Source organism: Mirounga leonina, unplaced genomic scaffold (assembly GCF_011800145.1).
Source record: "Mirounga leonina isolate KUSES-001 unplaced genomic scaffold, KU_Mleo_1.0 Mir_201, whole genome shotgun sequence".
In the NCBI taxonomy this organism is placed as follows: Eukaryota; Metazoa; Chordata; class Mammalia; order Carnivora; family Phocidae; genus Mirounga; species Mirounga leonina.
The window spans coordinates 25466726-25483806 of record NW_023270504.1 but is presented as its reverse complement, the minus strand read 5'-3'; the positions used below and the strand labels follow the sequence as shown (position 1 = coordinate 25483806).

The 17081-nt window shown below is 49.2% G+C and overlaps 1 protein-coding gene across 1 annotated transcript in view; it reads right to left on the bottom strand.

Moving 5' to 3' along the window:
• ANO2 (anoctamin 2) overlaps positions 1 to 17081 on the bottom strand; it is a 361482-nt gene that overhangs the window by 326619 nt on the left and 17782 nt on the right. Inside the window, exons 4-5 of the mRNA XM_035027854.1 lie at positions 3982 to 4199; positions 2416 to 2742 (exon numbers count right to left, since the gene is read on the bottom strand). Coding sequence (XP_034883745.1) covers positions 2416 to 2742; positions 3982 to 4199 — 545 coding nt within the window. The remainder of the gene's footprint in view (positions 1 to 2415; positions 2743 to 3981; positions 4200 to 17081) is intronic.

Here is a 17081-nt window from a genome sequence, read left to right as displayed (position 1 = left end):
ACGTGGGTGCCCAATATCCTTAGGGAAGTGACCAGGTAACCGCAGTGTCTGCAAAGCGCTCATCCACTAGGAAAAATGGGTTAGACGCACATGCAGAACGCGAGTGGGCTCAAAATACAGGGCCGAGGGGCGCCTGGGTGGCTCAGTCGGTTAAGCGACTGCCTTCAGCTCAGGTCATGATTCCGGGGTCCTGGGATCAAGTCCCCGCATCGGGCTCCCTGCTCAACGGGGAGCCTGCTTCTCCCTCTCCCTCTGCCTGCCACTCCCCCTGCTTGTGCTCACTCTCTCTGTCAAATGAATAAATAAAATATTAAAAAAAAAAAAAAAGTGTTGCCAGGACAGTTACCTTTGACTTTCAGATCAGCAACAAACAATTTTTTAAGGACCTAACTAGGTCCCAAATATTTCATGGGACATACTTCTGCTAAAAAGTTATTTGCTGTTGATCTGAAATTCAAATGTAACTAGGCACCTTGAATTTGCTCAATCTGGCAACTCTAAACAATAATAATAGCAGTGACAGGCACTGTTACTAAGTATTTAATTCACTTGTCTTGTTTTCCTCTTCAAACAACCCAATGAAGAATGTATTGCTATCCTCTTTACACAGACTTGGAAACTTTGACTCCCAAGGAGCAAGTCATTCACCCAAGACTGTGAGGCTCGTTGATGCCAGACCCAGGATGTGAACATCTGTCTCTGGGCTCCAGAGTCCACCCTCCTGAGCATGATGCTGTTTCCCAACTGAGGAGCTGAACAAGGCCCAGGCCTCCACTCCCTGACACACAGAGACAGGTGTGGGGACTGAGCCTCCCACAGCAGCAGTGCCAGGAGCTCCTTGTCTGGTCCTCAGAACAAACCACTGCCTCAAGAAACCTTCCCACCAGACTCCAGTTCGAGGAACCAAGTGAGCTCTGGGTTCCAAAAAGTGAAAATCAAGGGAGCAAGGGAGCCCCAGTTAGTCTTCAAAGAGCACAATGTCCCTACACTGGTGGAAAGATTGAGAGAAGCACCTCCAAGGTTAAGGGTCTGGATAAGCAGTACAGGTCAGGAGGACAAGGGTCTGAGCCAAGCCACATGCCATCCTTCCTGGGGTGAGAGAAATGGATGAATGACCCCTGAGGGCCCCTTCCAGTTTGGGGTATTAACCTGAATCTTACACAACAGGTGAGAATGGCACCACACCCCTCAGCATGACTCTATTTAAAAGAGTCTTAATGAGCATTTATTGAGCACCTACTACGTATTACACATTGTGCTAGGTGTTTTCATTGCCCCAACTATTGATGGGGCCTGTAAAACTACAGCCCAGCAGGGCATTTAACTGTTTTGCAGATGAGGAACGTGAGATTCGGGGAGATCACTTATTTATTCAACTAACACTTGTTAAGCGCCTACTACACTACTTTATTCTTCAGACTCTGTCCTAGGTGCTGGGGATATAGAAGTGAACCAAACAAGACCCCTGCCTTCATGAAGCTGGTTGGGGCACAGGTAAAAAACCAAATCTATCATGTTGTTTCAGGTAGCAATGCTAAGTGTGATGAAGGAAAGTAAAGCATGGTCAAGGAACAGAGTGAAGGGGTGGGAGTACTATAGCTAGATGGTCAGGAAGATGTCTGGAAAGAGATAACATTTAGGCAGAGGTCTGAAGTGAGGGAATAAGCATGCACAGGTCTGGGGAAGGGTGCCCAAGGCAGTGGGGACAACCAGTGCAAAGACCCTGAGGTAAGGGTGACCAAAACACAACCAAGATAAGGCCAAAGGGCTGGAGCAGGTGCGGGAGGGTAAGAAAGGTAGAAGATGAGTATGGAGGGGATGGTTAGGGCAGGTCATCTTTAAAGGATCACTGTGATATGAAGAAATGGATCGATGGATGAATGAATGGATGGAAGGATGGATAGATGGATATGGAGATAAATGGATTTCCATGGATTCCCTTAAGCTGCTACTGACCAAAGTTGAGAACATATATCGCTCACAAGTTGATAAAACATGTCCAATGTTCAGTTTCCAATGAAGCACCTCCCTCAGAGGGCCCCAGGCAAGCACATTCCTTAGTGAAGTATATCCCCTATAGAGGAATGTGATCCCAAGTTCAACAGGCAATCTGGGTCTTCATCTCAATGAAACCTTTGAAGAAGGCCACGGGATGGGGTCTTTGAGCACCAGCAAGAAATGACTTGCCTCCAATCTCTAACCAGGCCAACGCCCACAGAACAGATTGGCACATCCTTGCACCAAAGACTCTCCCTCAAGTCTTTGAACAAGAAAATCTGGTTTGCCCACCAGATTAAAAAAAATGCCACCTGCCAGAACAAAGCCAATGCTCCCTGCAGATGACACCAATCACCAGGGGCCCAAACTTGCAGGGCCAACCCATCCCACGGCCCTTTGCCACATGCCTAACCTCACCTCCAAGTCCTTCTCGAGCTCCAGCCCAGCCTCCATCAGGTTGTGCTCAAATTCCTCTCGTTGCTCCTTCTTCTCCTCCTCCAGGGCATCGAGTGGCCCCAGCTCAATATCACCGTGGCCCCCAGCATGAGGTTCCTTGCCTGTCTCCCCATTAGAGACAATCGCCAGCGACTGGCCAGGGGAGCCCAGGCCAGGTTGCACCCCACGTTTCCGGTAATGGTAGGTGAGCACGTAGTCGACCTTCCTCTGGTTGTCGTGGAAGTGCATGCGGCTCAGACAGGCCTCCGAGGACACTGGCTCGTTAGCATCCAGGTAGTTGTTGATGACCTGGAAAGAGAGAGAACAGGACAGGGACAGCGAGGTCCAGTGAGGAAGAGCGAGCGACGGAGGAGGCTGACCTTGTGCTCTGGGCCTGGGGAGGTGGACCAGGAAGCCCCTCAGGCCCAAAGGCCCCAACTCCCCCAGTAAAAGCACAGAGTGGCCTACGTTCTGCTGCCACACCCAGCCCACACAGCCCTCCACCCACCTGTCCACAGCCCGGCCACCAGTGCCCTCAGACCCGCTCTAGCAACCACGCACACACGGACGCTCGCGCACACGGACTGAACATGCAGCAGCAAAGCCCTGTACGTCTGTGCGTGCCCTCACACCAGAGCCACACAGAGCACCTACACACGGCACCCTCACACCAGCTCCCCTGCACGCACATCTGTGCACACTCCCAGCACCCCAGGGCACTCTGACACACACACAGCCCTCCACACGCACTGGAACACACCCACACATACCCATCTCCTTGCAGCTCTGCTGGCCGGCCTGCAAACACACGCGTACTTCCACACACAGATTACTCACCGGCAAGTTCTCTGGATCCATTGGAACAAAGGGCAATTTCTTCTCACCGGGTCCACCCCAGGCCCACCCCACAGGGATTCACTCAACACTATGTTCCTCTCAGACCCACATCCTCCTCCTCCTCCTCCTCTGCAGCCACCAGGAGGGACCCTGCCAGAGACCGCAGCAGGGGGACCGACTTCTGCTCTCAGCCAGCCCAGAGGTGGGAGGTTGAGAGAAAAGGAGGGGAAAGAATAAGGCGGAGCAGGAGAGGGACCTGCCTCCCTCCCTGTGGGTGTTTCCCTGTTTATTACTGGTTTGATACCCATCTGCTTCTGCAGCCACCTGAGAGGTCACCTGGGCAACCAGATGAAGCGCCAGGCACAGGGGAGAGCCTCTGAGCAGCCCCGGCAGAGGTCTGGGTCCTCAGACCTGTGAGGGGAGCCAGGGAGTCTGCAGACCAACAGGTGGGACCACGTGGCCTCTCACACCTCCCCTTCTCTGTCTGTCCTCTGCCCATGAGACTCCAGCGTGGCTGGGACTTGGAAACAGAGAGGAAAAGGCTCTCACAAAAACCCCGGGCCTATTTCTCTCTCCCTCTCTCTTTCACATACACACACACACACACACACACAAATACACACACCTGCCCCCCAGCTGGAGGGTGCCCCAGTCAAGAGGCTCCCTTGGGGCCCCCAGCAGGGCCAGCCTTTACCCCACCCCAGCACTCACCGAGCCGCTGCGGGAGCTTCCTCCCCGTGACGGCGGGCCAGATTCTCCGTCAGAACTGCCCTGCTGGCTGGGGGCTTGAGGACCCGGCACCTTGAGGTACTGCTGTCCATGTTTGGGGCCCTGGCCTCCTCTGGCCACTGCCCGGGAGCTCAGCCGGCGTGGGGAGCCAGGGAGCAAGGGGATATCTGTGAGAGGGAAAGACAAAGGAGGCAAAGCAGCTTCAGGTGACAGGAAACCCAGGACACAGAGAAACTGAGGCACTGAGGGAGGGAAATTGGGAAATCCCTAAGAAAAAGGCCACACCTCCTCACAGCCTTGGTTAGCCAGAGTCACCCTGGCCACAGGGCAGGGGAGTGTGTAGAAGGAAGCAGTGGGATGAGGAAGAGAGTCTCACTCACACACACACACACACACACACACACACACACAGAGACACACACACATACACACACACGAACATACACACAGGGCCTGGAGCCACCAGCAGAAGCTCCTTCAGATGATGGCTGTCATAATCTTATAAGTCCCAGACAAGATGAGACAGCGGCTCAAGTGAGCCAGGGTGGGTGGAGCACTCCCTGAAGAGACACCCTGAATTCATGCCAAAGGCTTGAGTTTTAGGGTCTCTCCCAGGGCAGCCAGGCCAGCCAGCACCCTGACCAGCTCTCACGCCCCTTGAGGAGAGAGCAAGGACAGACAGACCAACTGTGGGTCCCCTGAGGGCCGAAGCCTGCTCTGACAAAAGCCTTGTCTCCAATGCCCTTGAGGGGTTCCCATGCACCCGCTGCCTCCACCAAGGCCTCGGACCTCCACAGCCCCTTCTCAGCCCTCCCCAGAGCAGGCCCCCTAACAACCTACAGTGGGAGCCAGTTCTATTTCAGAGAATTTCCAGCTTCACCCCTGGAGGGAAAGGACACAGGCTGGTGACAGAATTGCAGAATGTCAGAACTGGAGGGGACCGGAGCATTAAATACACCACTTTGCACCAAAACACCCCAGACAGGGCCCACGAGCGGCCAGGATCTCGAGGCTGACCAGACCCAATCTGTCCCCAACTCTGAGAAATACTCTCCAGCCAAGCAGCACAGCGCGGGGTGCCTGGGCTTACCTCTCAGCTCTGCCACTTGCCCTGAGACCTCTCTGAGCCTGTTCCTTCCACCTGTAACATGAGAATCCCAAACTGGCAGGGTTGTGGTGAGAAACCGAAGGAGAGATACATACGCAAGACACCCAGGGCAGTCACCAGCCCCCACATGTGCAATGAAAGGTGGTGATTATAATTATTATCCTTTTCATTTTGAGCTGCGTGTTAGAAGAAATCACAGCAGGGACATCCAGCTCAGCCCTAATACCTGCTACAAGAAGGAATGAACAAAAAGCAGCTTGGAACTGAGCTTCTGACCGGTTAGTCACCAGGTTGCGGCACAGCCCCTTATGCGCCCGGCTCTCTGCGGGACAGCTCGGGAGCCCTAGAACACTCGTGCCTGTATTGGATAACCTGATCGTCTCTCCATGAAGACAAAGCCGGCAGGCAGGAAGCACAACGAGGGCCGGCGGAGCAGGGCTCTCATAAGTCACTTCTACAACCGTGGGCTCTGGTCCCTACTGCGGGAGACCAGCAAGGCTGGAAGGCTTCCAGAGGAACTGAGCCTGACGCTGGTCTTGAAGGGTGGACGGGTTCTGAAAGGCAGGGGAGGGAACACAGAAGGGCAACAGTGGGTGTGCTTGCTGGTGGCGGGACGGAGGGGCCGCAGCTCAGGATGGCAAGGGAGGGGCTTCCTTCCTTGGTCCTTCATCTTGCCTTATCCCTCTCCCATTGTGCCTTTCCTCATGCTTGCCTACCACCTGGCCCAGGGCAGAACTGAGAACAGGGCTCTATGGCCCAGGGAAGGCTTGGAAACCTCCAGATGTATGTCAAAAGAGCCCGAGACCCCCCTGATGTATACCTGAGCAGATGACAAAGGTGACGCTCACTCAAGCATCCTGGACAGCTATATTCCCATTCACAGCTGTGACTCAAGGTAGCTCAGATTCAGAGTCAGCCCCGAGTTTTCGTCAAACCACTCTCCAAGAGCCACAAGCCCCTGAAGGTACAACCTGGGGTTTGAGGCTGGCCTCCAGGGCCCCACCAGCCATCCCAGCAGCTCCCTCTGCTTGCCTCTGACACATGGACCACGGCGGCCTGAGGCCCTGCTTTCATGCCCACCTTCTCCCTGCTACACCCGACAATGAAAACACAGCATATGGCTGAGTTGTTCCAGCTCCAGAAAGACACACCAGGCAGTGATGACACAGAGGTGGAGAGACCCAAGACGGCTGGCCACCATGAAATGGGGGGGCGGGGGGGTGGGGGGTGAGTGAAGCCTGGGCATCAGGACAAACAGGTCAGGTGAACCCACTACATAGGACTCCTCCAAGAAGCTGAAAAAAGGTGAACTGAGTCTGATCGGAAGGACAGGCCATCATATACAGCCTATGGAACAGGTTATCCATTTGAAAATGATCTTTCCTTCATTGACCCTTCACTTGGCTCTTGGCCGAGGCTGTCTTGCACAACAGATCCCTGGCTGTGCAGGACTCAGCTGCCTCCCTGGGCTCTGGGTGCCATGGGGGACATGGCTTACCCACCTCTGGATCAACTGGATGGATTTTCACAAGGCTTGGACCTGGGGCCTCTTCTCTACACTCTCACTCTATGCCTGGATACTCTCATCCACTCCTACAGCCTTAATTATCACCTATGTGCTCATGACCTTCAGCATTTTATCTTGAACCCTTATTTTCTTCTAGCCCCTGGATCCAAACATCCTCCTGCCTACCTGGCATCTCCACCTGGATGCTTCAGAGTCCCCTTCAAAACCTACATGTCCAAAACCAAACTTATGACCTGCTCTGCAAGAGGACTCTCCTCCAGTATTCCCCGACCCTATGAAGGCCATCAGCCCCCAGACCAGAAATCCATAGGCAGCCCTGACAGCTTTCTGCCCCCATGCCCACAGCCACTGTGTCACCAATCCTAGGAATTTTACCCTAACTATCCCCCAAATCCACCTGTTTTTCACCACCTCCCTGACTAGCACCCTAGTCCAAACTACCATGCTCATTCAGCTGGCTTACTCCAACAGCCTCCCAACAAACCCCCCCCCACCCCACAGCTGCTACCATCGCTCTCCTTCACTATTCCCCAAAAGGGGGGGGGGGGGGCGGTCCTTTCAAAATGTCGACCTGGCTATGACACCTGCATACGTGAAGACTTCTGGAGCTTCCCACCACTCTCAAGCTGAGAGACCCTGCATAACCCGGCCTGCTGATATCTCCACCTCACCTCTCCCCGAGTCCTGCTGCGTCTCTGAGTCCCAGCCACGCTGCTTTGTTGGCAGTGTCTGGAATGCACCACACTCTCTCCCAGCCCGGGGCCTGACCCATGTTCCTCCCTCGGGCTAGGACATGCTTCTTTGTCTAGCTGTGGGCCACCTGCTATTTTGGTTATGAGGAACCCAGAAAATCAAAAGTAATGCATTCCTGTTTCAAAAAGCTACTGCTCAAGGTCTAAGACAGAAATATTCAGATACTACAGGCAAAGCTAATGTGCTTCCTCTGCAGACAAGACTGAAGTTCCCCAAGCTGAAGCAGGGCAAGGCCTCCGAGCTCTATCCTATGGACTCCACAGGCCAGCAGGGAACCGCAGAGGGTGGGGCATTTATTGTCTGGGGTCATTGAAAAAAGGTACCCATGGGTGGCAGTCCATTGATTGTCCAGTCAAAGGAACCCCTCTGTTCCAAGCTTTTGCCCAGATCTGACCACTCTGACCAACTCCCCCAAATGGGACTAGTCCATCCTTCAGCCGTCCACACTCTCGCAAGCCTCCTAGAGCATTAGGGTGGGGGAAAGGAAGGTCCTCCTCACCTAGTCAAAGTGTAACCAGATGAAAATGACCAGAGGCCTCCCGCTAAGCATGGACAGAGGGCGGCCCCAGCTTGGCTGCAGCTGCCCACCTCCACCGCTGCCCCTGATCCATTCTCCTCCTCCACCTTTAGGGGAACCTTTCCAAATCATATGGCCCCACTCTCCCACTGAAAGCCCTTCAGTGGCTCCCCATTGCCAGAGCAGAAAACCTCTACCATGAACTGAAAGGCGCTACACGTATCCTCCAACCTCGTTCCGCCCTCCTTCCCACTCCCCTCTTTGAAGCTAGAGTCTTTCTGAATATTCTTATTTGCTCCATTGGCTAAGATGCTGAAGTACAGAGGAACCACAGGGGCATGTGACAAGCCAGGGGGAGGAGGGGGCTGCACTTTTTGAGGAGGGCAGTGTTCTGGTCTTAGCCTGCTGTCTGGAGGACCTGCCATCTGAGTGGTTTAAGGCCACAGCCGACACTCTTTTTCAGGCCAGGAATAAGAAATTCAATAAATGTCAGCCTGTGATTTGGGACTACATGGGTGTTGTGGGGAGGGAGCTATCTACAGACAACTAAGAAGTGCTAGGTCGACAACCACATTGCTCTCCATCCCACTCCACAACCCTCCCAGGCCTCGCCATCAGCATTCTGCCACACAGCGAGCCCCACGCTGAGCCAGGGGGACCCTTGGCACCACATCCTGGCATTGCCAGTTTCAGAAAAATAATGTAATTTCTCTTATGTTACTTTCCACTTCCACAACTGAGAGGAGGGTGTCATTATCATATCTTTTCTCCACAGGGTGAGTGTGATGATACAGCAGGAGGAAGATGACAACTCCTCAGAAGCACATGAGCTACAGAAAATGCAAGGGATCATTACCAAATCCTACTCCAGGGCCTCAGGGCCTGCCCCTTCACCTGCATCTGCCCACCCTGACTTCTCCGCTTCATACCAGTCACTCGGCCCTAAGTCCCCAGAATTCCCCTTCTCTGCCAACCACCTGCCTGCTTACTATTCACCTCCTCCTGAAAGCTCTCCTAGATGAGGCAGGAGAAGCACCAGCTGTCTATTCCCCATTACTACAATTTCCTCTCTCATCTGGGACCACCACACACTTTCTTAGCCTTTAGAACCCACAATTTCGGGGGCAAACTCTGTCCTTTCCAGATAGATCCAGCCTCCACCACCCAGGAGGGCTGCAGGTTCCTGAGGCTGCACTACAGAGGCAGATAAAGAAGAAGCAGGATCAGAGACCTGGAGGGAAAGGAACAGAGACAAAAGGTAGGGAGAGCTGCCAAATCTAAAGGAAAACACAGGTAGGGGCGCCTGGGTGGCTCAGATGGTTAAGTGTCTGCCTTCGGCTCAGGTCATGATCCCAGGGTCTTGGGATTGAGCCCCACATCGGGCTCCTGGCTCAGTAGGGAGCCTGCTTCTCCCTCTGCCTCTCTCCCTGCTCATGCTCTCTCTCTATCTCTGTGTCTCAAATGAATAAATAAAATCTTTAAAAAAAAAAAAAAAAGGAAAAAGCAGGTAGAGCTTGTTTTCAGGGTCCTCCTATGGCCTGCCCTTTCACACCACCCCTTCCTCCAGCCCACTCAAGGCCCCTCCCCAGCTGAGGTCCCCATTCTGGGCTGTGCCTTCCCATCCATCATCAGGGGCTTCCGACACCCATTCGCCCATTCAGCTGTTGGCTGTCTTGGCTTAGAAGTTAATGTTATATGAAAACAATGGACCGTAGATCACCACACCAAAAACTAATGATGTATTGTATGGTGACTAACATAACAATAAAATTTTAAAAATTAAAAAAAAAAAAAGAAGCCAATATACTCTAAGTGCAAATAGCCCATGCTGGCATCCTGAGACAATACAAGTGAAAGCATTCTGGAAACTCTAAAGTGGTCTGGAGATGTCCCTAGCCCTGCATGTGTGCAGGGGGCAGGGCTCTGGTCTTACCGTGAGGAATATCCTCCAATGGTGGGCACTGGGCACCATGCTGGGTTGGGGGAGAGGTGCCGCAGGGCACGGGTTTGAATCATGCCATGGCTCTCAAACAGTTTGGTGAGACTCTTCAGGGTCACAGCAAAGGATCAGAGTGAGGCAGGGCCTTTGAGTAGGGGAGCGGGCAGGTGCAGGCTGTGGAGAGTCTGGGGGGTAAGGAGAGCTCGGGCAACAGGGGATGGTGGGAGAACCGGAGCAAAGGGACCAGGAGGCACAGTCAAGAGCAAGGCAGCTGCAGGCTGAACAGACTGGGAGCGGGAAGTGAGTTCACCAGGCAGGGAGGAGGGGGAGGTGAGTAATCGGGGCCCTCGGAGGTTTCCAGAGCCTTCGAGAAAGAACAGCAGGAGGTGGTGTCCTATGGGAGCCAGACCTCCAGGCAGCGGGGCTCTTCCTCGAAGCTTCCCTCATGGCATCATTACTGCCTCATTACTAAGCACGGGCAGGGCAAGTGTGAAGTGAAGAACAGGGACACCCCTCTCACCAGCCGTTTCTTTTTTTTTTTTTTTTAAGATTTTATTTATTTATTTGAGACAGAGAGAATGAGAGAGAGAGAGCACATGAGAGGGGGGAGGGTCAGAGGGAGAAGCAGACTCCCTGCCAAGCAGGGAGCCCAATGCGGGACTCAATCCCGGGACTCCAGGATCATGACCTGAGCTGAAGGCAGTCGCTTAACCAACTGAGCCACCCAGGCACCCTCTCACTAGCCATTTCAAGGCCACTGTTTCCAGCAAAGCCAGACAGGCCAGGGTTACCCTGAGCGGAGACAGCACATCACACTCTCCCAGGCCAGAAACAAGACTCCAGATGGGCCTCAGAGAGACCTGGGCACTTGCAGATTTTGAGGATGCTCACGTGGACCCACACCAAGCATCCTGGGATGGATGGACGGCATTTCACGTAGGGTCAACACTTATGCTGAGGTCTTACCCTGCTTTCCCGCATGAATTTGACAGTCAAAATTTGAGGTTCCAAGCTTAAAATTTGGATCCAATGGCCCTGCTGATCACCCTACGCCCTGCCCCATAGTTCCTGTTGAACAGCACCTTTCTTAGACTCTGCATGTGGCCAGAGCAACAGAAGGATGGTCTTCCAGTCCCCTCCACACAAAAAAGAACCATTTGCAAATCTGCCTCTTGGGCTCTGCTTCTCTTGACTCAAAAACAGCCCTCTCTCCACCAATGTTAGAACATCCCCTTCCTAATGATGACTTGGCCACAGCGTGCATCCTTACCTTGAACCTGGATAAGTAAGAGTTAACTGGCTTCCCTGCCACTCAGCTTGCTCCCCTCTGATCCTTGGGTCACAATCCGACCAAGTTACTCCCGTCCCATTCAATCCACTCTTCTTAGATAAAGACCAGATTGTCTGATATGCACACAGGACCTTTCATGATTTGGGCCCTGCCCACCTGTTTGAATACTCCTTCATCTAACACCCATCCACGGCCTGCTTACCCCTTCCGCACCGCCCCCCCCACCACGCACATGGCATCATGCCATGCTCCAAGCACAACTGGCTGTCCTGGGGGGGGGGGGTAGGTATATGTCATCTTTCATATCTCTATTCATTTCAGAACCACTTCACTTCCTGGGCACTATATAATACATTGGAAATGTAGTCTTGGCCTAGCAGACTAATAAGGAAAAGGGACTAATAAGATAATTTCAGGAACAAGAAAAAAGCTAAAGCTGGAGTATGAACAAGGACCTACAGGAGCAGAAGCCTGCAGCTCGGCTTAGAGCTAGCAGGAAAGGCCTCCCAGAGTACATGACTTTTGAGAAGCATCTAGAAAAAAGAAGTAGGCATATTCCAATGGGCAAGGGAGAAAAAGATATTGCAGGGGAAAAGGTGATCATTTGCATGTCCTTTGCAATCAGCTGCTAGGCTTGGCTGTTGCAGATCATCAACCTTCTGAGAGCAAGGCATGCCTCCTCCTCCTCATGTTCTTTTTCCACCCACATAGCCCCAGCAGGGGGCGAGCTATATGGTGGGACTGGAGGAAAAAGAAAGGACCCTTCTGGTTTATAATACACACTTTTTAACATGGCCTACAAGGCCCCTTACTATCTTTTCTGTCAACCTGCCAATATCAATCATCTCCTGCTGGCCACTCCCCCCTCCCTCCCTCCCTCTCTCTATCTCTGTCTCTCATACACACACACACTCACACACACTCACACACACACCAGACACACTGAACTACCAGCAGCTTCCAGAAGGTGACCTGCTTTTTCTTGCCCTTGGTCTTTGATCTTTGGAAATGTTCTCCCTTCTGCCCCTAAACATCTCCTCTCAACCAAGACTACTTGATAAGTCCCTTCCTGGCAGCATTCTTAACATTTCTCCCCCCTTTACAAAGGACTTCTAACAAAGAGCACTTATGGTCAATGCTCAGACCCAAGATCCTAAAAGTTTTATGAAGACCCAGGTCAAGAAAAGAATAAGCATTTCAGGAAGTGCTTCCCTCAGTGACAAAACCCATGGACTGGGATCTGGATGAGTTCCCTAAATGAAACCTATTCACAGGCAGCCCACTACACTGTGGTTTGGAGTGTGACTGATGAGATTAAGGTATAAACATCCCTTCCCCTACATCAAGAAGAATTAGCCAGTCTACAGCATAATTGATCAAAACTGTTCTGTTAGCTAATCATAACCTGTTGTGTAAGTTCATTAGCATGAAAAGAGCATGATGATGCAATGGTGAGCAAGAGGTAACCCTTCCTCCACCCCTCTATACATACCACACATGCGAGTGTGCATGCACACATGCACACACACCACTCTACGAGGGTGCCTGACTCCTCTCCTGGACATACTTGGTGGATTCCCACAATGTCCCTCATCTTCCTCCATCACCCACAGACATCTCCCACCTCTCATCACCAGGGGTATAACCAAAATTGATGATCTCTGTCTTATGCCCAGCTCTCCAAAGAAGGTGGAACAGATATCCATGGCCCAAAATGGACTGGGTCTGAGGCTAAAGCCTAAGACAGCTCCTGCAATCATAGCTCCCTGCCCGGGCTACCCAGACCTTTGGATCTGGATGAGATATGACGGATACAGAGGGATTCAGCAGGGAACAGGAACATGGATGAACCTGAGAATTTTATAAATATCCCAATACATGTATAATCTATAGGAAATTGCTCAAAAGTTTTCTCTATGCTACAGCATGGTTAACTGATATGAGTAAGTTCGTATCATATAGACAGCAAGCCTTATCTGCTCAGCTGTGCTCTCCTTGAGGAAAGGAATAGTGCCTATCTTGTTCACCACATAATCTTAGCCCCAGGCATGAGGACTGGCACGTAAGTGGCTTCAGGAGCAGGACAAGTGTCTTCCCACAGCTTGAGAAAAGGGAATTCTCAACATCAAACATCAACTAAGATGGTTAATGCCGCATAGAGGCTTGAAGAATTGTTCACGAACACACTGGAAACACCCCTAGGGACTGGGTCAGACTTTTTAAAGCACTGGAGATCCCATAATAACTAGGGGGGGAAAGCTTGAGAGACACATTTTTTAATTTCACATAACTCCACCTCTACTAGGCCTAGACAAATACAAATTGTTCTTACTTAAAACCAGATATGTCCTCATTTGACTATCAGTGATGTGATGGTCACCACATTCCAAAGGACAGAACCAGGAGAAGTAGTTCTGGAGAAGGAGAAACAGAAGCATATAAGACCTGCTCTGTGGGAAGGCAGAGATGGTGGTGGGAAGCCAGACTTCAAATATTAGCATTCAGCAACTGGGGAAGGTGAGGACCTGTGGAGACACTGGCTGATTCTCAACCCTGGATACATAATTAGAATCACCTAAGAAAGTTAAAATATTGATGTCTGGGCTCCATTTTAAGATGTGGACTTAATTTGCCTGAGGTGCTCTACTGTGCCACCAGGGGTGAGATCCCTGGTCTACAGAATCAAAGGTGTGAGCATAGATCGAGTCACAAAGGTCTTGGCATATGAAAGAAAGGAGCACCACCTAGAACTTGAATAAAGTAAGCTTGGGACAAATAAAACTAAGGGCCACTTAGCACGGCCAAGATAAACATTTTGAGCTAGACACCTGCCTTGGCTTGGGTGTTAAAAAAAAAAAATGGGTGCTACATGAACCCAGAAGCAGGGGAAGCCTGTCCCTGGAGAAGGAAAAGAAAGCTACCATGCCTGGCAACCCATGAGCACACCTTGCCCCACTGGCTATAGAAGCGGTGTGTGCTTTAACCAGGGGTAAGACCCTCCACTTTTGCAGCTTTGGTTTGGCTCCCCAACTTTTAAAGCATACTGGAGGGCCTAGACCATAATACTAGCTTGAGATCAGAGGGGGTAGGAATGAGTTCTACAAAGTCCACGTAAATTCAAACACTACATGTCATTAAATGTAGTGAACTTGTGCCTGAATGATGTGACACAGTTTATAGATGAACTGGAGGCCCCCCTACCTGCCATAACAAATAGAAAAGCAAGCCTCTTCCTTGAAATTGACACCATAAATACGAGCCATTCCAGGAAGAACCTCAAGATCAACATAGAAGACCATCATAATACAGCATGCATTTAAAAAGCAACTTTTTTCCAAGGTGACCCACAGGCAGAAAGTTATCATTTCACCTCACTTCAGAGGGTCAGGAAAAGCCAAGTCCCATAACTCAGCACCTTGGTTCCATCCTTCATAATGAGATTTTTATTGGAAGAAAAAGTTTTTAAATATGCAACTGTATCTCCAGTTCATATATTATTTTTATAATTTCTCCTTCTCTTTTTAACCCAGTGTGTTGATTTCATAAGGGTAAATTCTGAAAAGCACGGAGTTCCAAAGGAGAAATCAAATTCAAACTTAGCAGCTCAAAGAACTGCTTGGGTTTCAAGCACAAGTGAAGCATGTATTTCACATTTAAAACAAGACTCACAATGCCTTCATCTGCCTTCTCTAGCTCATACTAGTCAGATATCACTTTAATAAAATAAAGATTTTTTAAATATTTTTAAAAGAAGCAACTGAGTCTGTTGGCCAACTAATATCATACCAATTCACTATTAATTCATTCCTTCATTCAATATAGAACTAGGACAAATAATCCTAAAATTTGTATGGAACCACAAAAGACCCCAAATAGCCAAAGCAATCTTGAAAAGGAAAAACAAAACTGGAGGCATCACAATTCCAGATTCCAAGTTGTATTACAAACTGATAATAATTAAAACAGTATGATACTGGCATAAAAATAGACATAGAGATCAATGGAATAGACAGAAAACCCAGAAATGAACCCACAACTATATGGTCAATCAATCTTTGACAAAGGAGGAATGAATATACAATGGGAAAAAGACAGTCTCTTCAACAAATGGAGAAACTGGACAGCAACACGCAAAAGAATGAAACTGACCACTCTCTAACACCATACACAGAAATAGACTCAAAGTGGATTGAAGACCTTAGTGTGAGACCTGAAACCATAAAAATCCTTGCAGAGAGCACAGTAATCTTCTCTGACACTGGCCACAGCAACATTTTTCTAGATATGTCTCCGGAAGCAAGGGAAATAAAAGCAAAAATAAACTACTGGGACTGCAAAATTAAAAGTTTCTTCACAATGAAGGAAATGATCAACAAAACTAAAAGGCAACCTACAGAATGGGAGAAAATATTTATAAATGACATATCCAATAAGGAGTTAGTATCCAAAATATATAAAGAACTGATACAACTCAATACCAAAAAACAAATAATCAAATTTAAAAATGGGCAGAAGACGTGAACAGACATCTCTTCAAAGACACACAGGCAGCCAACAGACACATGAACAGATGCTCAACATCACTCATCATCAGGGAAATGCAAATCAAAACAACAATGAAGTATCATCTCCCACCTGTCAGAATGGCTAAAATCAACAACACAAGAAACAAGTGTTGGCGAGGATGTGGAGAAAAAGGAACCCTTGTGCACAGTGGTGGGAATGCAAACTGATGCAGTCACTGGAAAACAGTATGGAGGTACCTCAAAAAATTAAAAATAGAACTACTGTATGATACAGGAATCACACTACTGGGTATTTACCAAAAAAATACCAGCACACTAATTTGAAGGGATGGGTGCACCTCTGTGTTTATAGCAGCATTATTTACAATAGCCCAACTCTGGAAGCAGCCCAAGTGTCTGTCAACAGATGAATGGATAAAAAGGATGTGATATAGATATATATATATCTCATGTATATATATGTGTGACCATATATATGTATATATATATAATGTATATATATGTGACCATATATATAAGTGTGACCATACCACACTAAAATGATCATTTTTGATAAGCCCCTAAGACAGAGACTATTAGCTGCTTACCAAAAATCCATGTTTTCCTCTTCTTTCTGGACACACACACACACACAGGAATATTATTCAGCCATAAAAAAAGAATGAAATCTTGCCATTTGCAACAACATGGATAGACCTAGAGAGTATAATGCTAAGCGAAATAAGTCAGTCAGGGAAAGACAAATACCATATGATCTCACTCATATGTGGAATTTAAAAAACAAAACAAATGACCAAAGGAAAAACAAAGAGAGAGAGACAAACCAAGAAACAGACTCTTAACTACAGAGAACAAATTAAAGGTTACCAGAGGGGAGGTGGGTAGGGGGACAGGGGAAATGGGGGATGGGGATTAAAGAGTACACATATCATGATGAAATAAAATAAAATAAAATAAAGAAATAAGATTATGCTTACAAAACTTAGCACACAGTAGATGCTCAGTAAATAGCAGTTCTTATTATCAATAACATCATCATCATTTGGGAACTTTGGCATCAGACAAATAAATTAAAAAATTCATTCCTTCATTCAAAAACCATTTAATAAGTATTTACCACCCCCTGTCTTGCCCTGGGTGCTGAAACTTGAAGACCTCAGAGACTTACTCGGAGAGACAAATGTGTGAATCTGTAAGTTTAATTCAGGAAAATAAGTGTGACCATACCACACTAAAATGATCATTTTTGATAAGCTCCTAAGACAGAGACTATTAGCTGCTTACCAAAAATCCATGTTTTCCTCTTCTTTCTGGACACAAAGCTAGACCCTATTTCCTAGCCTCCCTTGCAATTAGATGTAGTTAGAAGACCAAATTCCAGCCAGAGGAATGTGAACAGAGTGATATATGCTACCTCCAG